Genomic DNA, 9631 nt, shown 5'->3' with positions numbered 1-9631 from the left:
ATTATTCTGTTAAAGCTGTAAAATTTTCATTTGTTGCGGTCGTTATAGGGTTTATAGCCGTACAGTATCATTATTGCATCAAAGTTGTAAAATTGCTTTCAGCTTTACACAGAAAAGGACAACAAGTGATTATTTTATTGTTTACAGATTGTCCACATTCACTTCCATTGTAAGAGTCTCACTGTATCCCTCGCTTTTTTTTTATTTTGAGAAAGGGAGGTATGAATCAAAATTAATTTGGTAATAATCAACATTATGCTGCAAATGCTGCCGACTGAGCTTAACTTGTATCGAACCCAGGATATTCCTTTAAGTCTATTACAAATATACTGCCCCGACAGAGCCCTTCTATCAAGGAAGCATACAAGGTTAGCATATCAATGCATAACACATCAGTCCCACTGACATTCTTTGGGCATTACACTGGTGAGGAGACAAGAGGCCAATTATTAATATTATTATTATTTTGAGGGGATGTCTATGAAGGAGATGCTTCAGTGTGCTCAATAAACTGCTTTTGTGAGGAAATTAATTGTTCTTTTAAGAGCAAAGAATAAAAAAATCCTACAGATATTTTGGTGGCAGGTAAAGACAAACTGTGTCTAATTGCTCAGGCTGATTAGAATCTGTTATGAGTTGATAAATCAAGGATCATCAAGGAAAAAATATGCAGTTTGTATTTCTGTAAACATACTGCCTTATGTGCCTCCACTCCTCTGATAGATACTTTATATTGTCCACGTCACCTTTAGATTGTGCTCAACTGTAATCTGTTTGACACAGGTCTCCATCATGCTGAATGTGAAGTCTGAGAGGTAACAGTCTCTAAGGCAGTGCTGATTTTAAAACTGACTGATTTAAGCATTTCACCTCATGGATTCGTACAATGGCTCTGACTTGCATTTGTGAGCCTGTAAATGGATCGGAACAAGACTACGTGTTCTGCAACAGCACAACATTCAACTTAACTGGCAATGAGAGTGGACAATGTCAACTTCAGCCTCTGGACAAAGTACTGTTTAGGCTTCTGGGCCCCAGAAAGTCTCCTTTCTTCTTCCCTGTAACCTTTACGTACATCCTCATCTTCGTCACAGGGGTTGTAGGAAACCTCCTCACTTGTACCGTGATCACTAAAGACAGGAAGATGCGGACACCTACCAACCTTAACCTCTTTAGCCTAGCCATCTCTGATTTGCTGGTGTTGTTGTTTGGGATGCCACTGGAGATCTATGAACTTTGGCAGAACTATCCCTTCCCTTTTGGTGAGAGCATCTGCTGCTTCAAGATCCTCTTATTTGAGACAGTTTGTTTTGCCTCTGTGCTCAATGTGACAGTTATGAGCATGGAGCGCTACATAGCTGTGGTTCACCCACTGAAAACCCGCTACACCTTAACAAACAAGCATGCTCAGCGGGTCATTTGTAGCGTTTGGGCAATGTCACTGCTCTGCGCCATTCCTAACACGTCACTCCATGGCTTACAGTACTATTACCTGCCAGATAAGGTTCTGGAGTCAGCTACCTGCAACCTGCTTAAACCCAAATGGATGTACAACTTGGTGATCCAGGTCACCACAGTGCTGTTCTACTTTGTCCCCATGATGGTGATCAGTGTGCTGTATCTGATGATTGGTCTGACATTGAGCAGGGGACAGAGGCAGAAGAAGGACAAGCTGGGTAAAAGCTGCAGCAATGACAGCTGGAAAATCCATCTGGAGAGTGGAAGGAGGAGACAGGTCACCAAAATGCACTGTGAGTGACATCCAGATGTTTACAGTAAAAGTCCCAAGTTAGGCCAAGTATCTTAAGGAGCTATTTCTAAACGATCTAGCCACTAAAAACTACTTGGTAACACTTTACAATAAGATTCCATACATTAACATTAGTTAATGCATTAGGTATCATGAAATAAATTAAAATGAAGATAATTTAGGTTACATGACAAACATTTTTTCACAGTGTACATACAATTCTCTTGTCAAAGAAACAATTCACCCAAAAATTGTAATTACGTCATCATTTACTCACCCTCATGTCGTTTCCAACCCATATTAATTTTATGAATATTGCACTTCATCTTTTCAACACAATGGCTGTTAATAGCGATTAACTTATAACTCACTATAAAGCATAAAAAAGGACCCAAAAATATCATAAAAGTAGTCCATGTGGCTCGTGCATTATATTTTCCGAGTTTTTTGACGGTATACAATACGTTTTGGTGAGAAACACCCTAAAATGTACAGTCAGTCTTAAGGTGAATATTAGATGGATGCTTTAATGAGTAAACGCATCTCCCTAACCTACAACATTAGCCTAAACTTAACCAATAGTGCCCTAATAAATAAATGAGGTGAAAACCTTACCCTTAACCTAACTGATAGTGTTTTAAAAGCAAATTCAACATTAAAAGCACATTTACTTAAGCAACCATGTCACATCAATGGCACTTTCTCTTCATTTTCACTTTCATTTCATGTGTCCTTGCTAGGCTCAAGGCTCGGTCTCCAAGCCCATAATCCAACACTCTATCAACTGAGCTACCTCAGAAGTTAATCACATTTGAAATAAGTGTGTTAATGTACAGTAGGTGGGTCTGTAATACTAAGTGTTAAAATATATAGTTTTTCAAATGATCCATTAGAGTAAATGTTTTTCGATATGATAACATAGCAGTGTGTGTGTGTAACAGAGCAAAAGTAAATGTTTATAAAGTCATAAACAGCCATAGCATCCGTTTGTGTGAAAAAAAAAACATTTTCTAGTGGCTCTAGTTTTCAATTCACAAGGAAACTGCAGGAAAATGTAGAGAGCGGAGTTTGCAAAAATATAATTATAGCAATGTTCATTCTACGAGGCTAGGTTGGAAATGTAAGTAATTACGCATTGATGAGTGCTATGAAAGAAGCTTATTTATTATGGTTTGTTAGATCACCCAAAAATTATTAACATTTTGAAGTCCAAAAAAGCATATCCGTCCATCAAAAAAGTAATCATACGGCTCCAAGGGGTTAATAAAGGCCTTTGAAGCAAAGCGATGCGTTTTTGTAAGAAAACCGTTATAAACTATAATCACTGCCACTTCCGGTATCGGCCGTCCGCACGTTCACAAGAGAGTCGAGTTCCGGTGTATGACGTAAGTGTAGTGTAAGCTCTGGTGAGAAGTGACGAACGTGGAAGCGCAGAGGATAGAGGAAGCCAGTGATTGTAGTTTATAAAGTTATAAATATGGATATTTGTCTTACAAAAACACATCACTTCAATTCAGAAGGCCTTTATTAACCCTTTGGTGCTATATGGATTACTTTTTTGATGGATGGATGCGCTTTTTTGGGCTCAAGATACCATTCACTCCCATTATAAAGCTTGGAAGAGCCAGGATATTTTTTTTATATAACTCTGATTGTCTTTGGCTGAAAGAAGAAAGTCATGTACACCTAGGATGGCTTGAGGGTGAGTACATTTTGGGATAATTTTCCTTTTTGGGTGAACTAACCCTTTAAGAAAGAAAATCATATGGATCTAGAACACGAGAGTGAGTAAATTACATTTTAATCATCATTTTTCATTTTTGGTTGAACTATTCCTTTCTCAAACTTTTCAGGCCAAGAACTATATTGGATCAAATGAGATCATCTAAAAAACATTTAGTATGCAGCCATATAGTCATAGATACACAAAGCTATATAAAAATTGTAAATAGATTAATATATTTGAAATACAACATGGAAAAAAGAACATCTTAAATAAAATACTAATATTTTTTAGTATTGTAAATTTCCACAGTCGTGTCACCCCCATGTGGTACCACAGTTGCAACAGCTCCATCAGTATTTTGAAAGAAGATTAAACATATTGATGCAATTAAGTGGCTGCCAAATTAAAACATTTGACTTGTTGGAGAGATGCAACTAAAATTTATATTTAAGATTGGTGCATTTGTAATTTCAAGTACTTGGAAGCAACTCCAAATCACACTGTAAAAGCAAAAATGCTGAGTAACACTCAAATGTTTGAAAACATCTATCTGGTCAATTTAATTTTGGATTGCTTGAGTCAAGTGGTGAAATCTCTGAGCAAATAATTGTTTAAAAGCACAATCTGTACGCTTTTCCTTAACAGCAATAACGCTATTCCCAAAGCCCTTAGCTCTTAGCAGGCTTATCTTCATATATAGGTTCTCTGCATTGGAAAGAATCATATTTCGCAAAATAAAGTTAACCAGCAATAAATGGGGGCTAGAAGCAAGACATATTTCCCTGATTTTAGAGAGCATGTGTCGATAAAATTACAGACCATAACAGCTGTGATTGAATGATGGACTCATCACAGCTGCACATCACAGTGCGTTTTTATGGTTCATTTATATCGTGAGTGTGTGAGACATGATTAAAGATGGCTTTTCTGTCATAAAAGGGAAAATTGTCTCTTGATTTCACGAAGCATGCATGTAGGATAGAATTGAATAATATTCTCTTTTATTTGCACTGAATGATATATAATAATGAGTCAATAGAATCTGTATAGAATCTTTTCATTCTTTTGAATCACGGCTCGCATGACTTACAGCTTCAGTTTTACTAAATGAAGAGCGGCAGCTTCTGAAAGATTTCAGCCTAACTTTATTAATTCGGTATCACCATAATTTACTGTCTCTGGAAATACAGCGAAAATGCATTCCCAATACTGCCTGCATGCCTCCTATTGCATATTGTATGGACTCTTGTCTAAATGTATTTCATTGTTATTCAATTAAATGTATTTATGCTAAATTAATTAGTCAATATTATCATAAATATTCTATGGCTTGATGTGTCCATTGACTTGTCCTTTTTTATTTTTTGTTTAAAGTTATATATGAATGTGTTAAAGAAAGTCCTTGTTTTAGTTTTGGTGACTGGTCACCATATTAAAAGTATAGCTCACCCAACAATTTTAATTATTTCATCATTTACTCACCCTCATGCCATCCCAGATCTTTCCTCTGCAGAATACAAACAAAAATGGCTCTGTTGGTCCAAACAATGCAAGTCAACAGGGTCCCCCTAGGGAGCCCCTTTACTAACCCTTACCCAAACCTTAACCATGAGTGGAAGTGATGCCCCCTTTTGGAATAACCACTCACCCTTCTGGGGTAACCCTGTCCTCTTTTGGATATTTCACCCCCATTTGGAGGTCTCCAGCCTGCAGCTATACCTACTTGGAATTTATAGTAAACAAGGACTTAAAAATGTATCTGTTTCTCACCCACATCTATCATATTGCTTCTGAAGATATGTATTTAACCACCAGAGTCATATGGATTACTTTTATGCTGCCTTTATGCACTTTTTCAAGCTTCAAAAAAGACCCTGCTGACTTGCATTGTATAGACCTACTGAGCTGAAATATTCTTATAAAAATCTTTGTTTGTGTTCAACAGAAGAAAGTTACCCATCATACACATCTGTGGACATCATGATGATGAGTAAATGATGAAAGAATTTACATTTTTGGTTAAATCATCCCTTTAAGTCTTTCACCATTTTTAATCCCCTTTTTGCCTTCACTAGTGTGACAAAAAAAGTTTAAAAGTGCAAATATTCATGTAGTCTCTCAAATTATATGAGATATTAAAAGTTGCATGTATTCACATTTTAAACGAATTGGCCAAATGTTGTTTAAAATAGTTTTAGATGGAGATATTAAACTTTTTCCAATTAGTGAAAGTGTTCCACGATTTATAACGGGCATCTGTTTTCATTGTCCGGTCTCCAGTATTTTCACTCACATCAGTGCATGTTCTTAGTGGATAATGTGATGTTTAGCGTATTCATTTGGTAGAAATTGTCAACAGAAAGACAAAGACATTTAAAATCGCAAAGACATATATAATGGTTGTTGTTTTCCATCTGGAATGCTCGTATTGATAGTTTCTTATAGAGACCGGAACCAGAAAACAGTCCAGCGGCAATTAGAATCATCATGGCACCGCCCAGTGTGTAGTCTATGGGTAGTATGTCACACCGCAGGACACGTCAACTCCCCAAAAGTATTTATTGTCAACTGTCAACAAATCTGTTGAGAATTGTTCCAGCCAAAGGAGGCATTGGGAGGTAGTATTGAAGTGAAAGCAATAAGTCCACATCTATAAACTGAAGTCATCATCTTTTCTTTGCCATTGCTTATTTTGTCATTGCTCATTTTGCCACTGCTTTTAAGTCCAACGTCTATTCATGTTTCTTTACTCCGATCTGATTATGATTAAATTAAACTTCTTTTAAATGGGCCAAGGTGCCAGTGGGACTCTGTGCATGATGCCAGGGGTAAAGCTTTGGATCCAAGAGCTCTCTTTTACAATTGATTGTAACTTTGATTTCCTCTATCTCTTCTCTCTCTTGCTGTAGTTGTGGTGGTGTTAGTCTTTGCCATCTGCTGGGCTCCATTCCATATCGACCGACTCTTGTGGAGCTTCATCACTAGTTGGACGGATCACATGTATAACATATTTGAATACGTGCACATAATCTCGGGCGTGCTCTTCTACCTCAGCTCAGCCATTAACCCCATCATCTACAACCTGCTCTCCAGTCGCTTCCGAGAACGTTTTAAAGCGCTGGTGTGCAGACGCTTGCCGACGAGCTCTCCTCGTAATGAATCCACACCATTCTACATAATCCCCAAAGACCTCCCCACCAATCCCCAACGTTCAGGCTAAGAGCAGGGACACGGGCAGCCCATATCCCTTTGTCATTATCAGCAGAGTGTGGGAAAAGGTGAATGACTGCTTTGATCTGAGACAACATGCACTGCACCACAGGTCACACTGTGCCATTTTACATGGGCATACATTTTATTCAGTGGTACTTCTGTTCTCACCAAGAACAGAAAATGGAATGTTTCAAATATAATACTGATAATAATAGCCAATTTCCTAAATCCACATATGCATGAACATATACTGGATTCGGAATACATGCCAAAGGACATACAGTTGACATATTCTATAAAGTCCAGGCATTTTTACGATTTTCCAGAGTACATTGACAGTATCTACCAGAATAAGATACAATTTGGCTTAATATTCACAATTGTAGTGGCCCAGAGGTGCACGCAAAGCAAACAAGAGTTAAAAACAACAGAATTAAGACCAATACAATGGAATTAACAGAAAACAAATATTTATAAAACATGCATTTAAAAATGCAGCTTGCGAGAAACTTATATTAAACACATGGCACTTTAGTCAAATGGTAACTGCCTTTTATTGACTACGGCCTTTATTTATTGTACATCTACTTTAGACACTATATAGTCTCTAAGATTAAAGGCCAAAGTGTACTTAGTTTTTCCAAGTGCCGGTAAGAAAGTGATGGATGATTCAGTAATATTTATCAGGATAGCTATATCCCAACCCTAACCCTACCCATAAAGCTAACTTTAACAAATCAGGTAGTGTTTTTTTCATAGATATGAATGACTCTTCTCTTGTCATCCTATGAAACTGAGCCAAGTTTTTCGTCTCTGCGTGTCATCGGTGCATGCACCTACCATTGACTGTGCTAAAAGAGTATTACAAAGCTATAGAATCAATTCCATGCCACATATATTTGCAAAAATATAAAGTTTTGCAAAAGAAAAAAAGTATTGAGCAAAAAAAAAAAACTTTTTTTTTAAACAAAATTTAGGAACACAAAAGTAAAATAAAGTATCGAGAGAAAAAAAGAAAGTTTTGCAAACAAAAATAAAGAATTGCAAAATATAAATAAAATATAGCAAAAACCAAGATATAATTAATTGCAAAAATCAATGACTGTTGTAAAAGAAACTAAAGAACTTTTATCCTTTTTTATCTCTGCAACAGATTTTTAGGCAGCAATGATTTTGCCACACATCTTTTTCTTTGCAATGCCTACTAATTATTTTGCAATGCTCCTTTTAATCTGCATTTCCATCACGTGTGAGCTCATGATACCGTTTTGCCTTTGCGCTTCACTTTTCTGTGCATTTCACTTTATGGCACTGTTTTGACATGGGGGTGGAGTCAGGAGATTGGGGCGTGTACAACCAGTGATGGCTCCCTGGAAGTTACCTCATTAGCTTGAGACACGGATCAAACATCATGGCTGAGCAGAGACATGCAGGTGGATCTCAGTTATGTAAAGTTGATTGTTTCCTTTTATTTAATTAGCATTAAATGTGCTTTAACAGCGTTTGCTTCAGATAAAATTTAGAGATCAGTTAAAGCGGTGGATTTATTAGTCACACTCGCTAACGCGTCTGAAATAGCCAGCATCTGCAGTTTTTTTCTCTCTCAATTGATTGGACTATTGATTGATTATTATGTTTACTTTATAGATTATAATTGTCTATACCATAGTATGTTGTCTTTATTTAAAAATATATAAATAAATAGATGTAACATTATCACTGTTAAAGGAGACAATAAATAGATTACAAATAGTTTTTTTTGCTCAATACTTTTTTCTTTTGCAAAACTTAGCAATACTTTATATTTTTGCAAATATATGTGGCATGGAATTGATTCCATACAAAGCAGTCGTAATGTGTCCATATGGGCTCGCAGTCAAAAAAGTATTGGTGCGTCTCAAATCGCAACTTCTGCAGTATTCTATGGCATTTTGTAGTGCATTTACACTGAACATTTAACAAAAAGAAGTGTACTGCGAACAGTGTGAAATGTTGGATACTTCATGCACTCACTGGTTGCGGCTTGCCCTACACAGCGGAAGGATGGGGTTACCTGGCCACGATGCTGGCCTGACAAAACAATTGTAATTAATGGTGAATCTGGCACATAACGAAACATCTGTGAAGACAGTGCCTTGCAAATACTCTACGCTGTCTGAACATGTATATTATTTGAGATAACAGTGTTGAACTTACTTTGGCGAACACGCTAAAGCTTACGGCAATGCAACGCTTGCATTTGTAACGTCCCTTCCATCAGCTGAAAAAAAGGAAAAAGCTTAATTGTATTAAAAAACCATTAGGCTTCTATTTGGGATGATACTACACTTTGAAAATTCATATGCTATATGGTTGGGTGCTGTATAGTGTGTCATTTGGGACACAGCTTATACTTTCTTAAGGTTGAGCACTTAAAAGTGCACAAAACTGAACAGCACGCAGAAACAAATAAAGTATACCCAAGACAGTTAGTTACCTATGATAGTGGTAGGCTTCATAAACATTGCACAATGTTCATAATGTATAAACTAAACTTAATTTAACTCAAATTAATTTATTAATTCAAAAACACATTTTATATATTATATATGTTTTTAAAATATTTCATTGATTTTAGGCTTAATACTGTTGTTTTTAATACTGTTAATTAATTTATTTATTTTTGTGCTGGCCACAGTTAAGCTGCATAATCATGTTGTCTTTCTAATACAAGAGGAAAAAGGAAACAAAATAAAACACTGAACAATTTTGTATAAGTGCCACTTGTTATCAGGTCATTCATGGCCAATGTTAGAGTGCCTGTGAACATTAGTTTTGTAGAATGAAGACAACAAGGTCATTACTTTGTAAATGGCATCATTGCTGTTATACCATTTATCTGTTTAAATATGAAATGGGAGATAATAGAAATGTCTGTATCAAATGTTTAGTATAATTTAGAT

The 9631-nt window shown here is 36.3% G+C and overlaps 1 protein-coding gene across 1 annotated transcript; it reads left to right on the top strand.

Moving 5' to 3' along the window:
* The first annotated feature begins 886 nt into the window (after positions 1-886).
* nmur3 (neuromedin U receptor 3) lies at positions 887-6696 on the top strand. Its single transcript, XM_052102080.1, has 2 exons — positions 887-1751; positions 6386-6696. The coding sequence occupies exons 1-2, from the start codon at positions 887-889 to the stop codon at positions 6694-6696; spliced, it is 1176 nt and encodes a 391-aa protein (XP_051958040.1).
* Positions 6697-9631: the final 2935 nt, after the last annotated feature.

Source organism: Xyrauchen texanus, chromosome 32 (genome assembly GCF_025860055.1).
Source record: "Xyrauchen texanus isolate HMW12.3.18 chromosome 32, RBS_HiC_50CHRs, whole genome shotgun sequence".
Classification (NCBI taxonomy): Eukaryota; Metazoa; Chordata; class Actinopteri; order Cypriniformes; family Catostomidae; genus Xyrauchen; species Xyrauchen texanus.
Note: the sequence above shows the minus strand (reverse complement) of the source record. Positions and strands in the feature narration are given on the sequence as shown.

Coding starts and splice junctions, on each gene's coding strand:
- nmur3 (XM_052102080.1), top strand. CDS start 887: ATGGCTCTGACTTGCATTTGTGAGCCTGTAAATGGATCGGAACAAGAC. Junction 1,752..6,385: donor ACAGGTCACCAAAATGCACT/GTGAGTGACATC, acceptor CTCTTGCTGTAG/TTGTGGTGGTGTTAGTCTTT.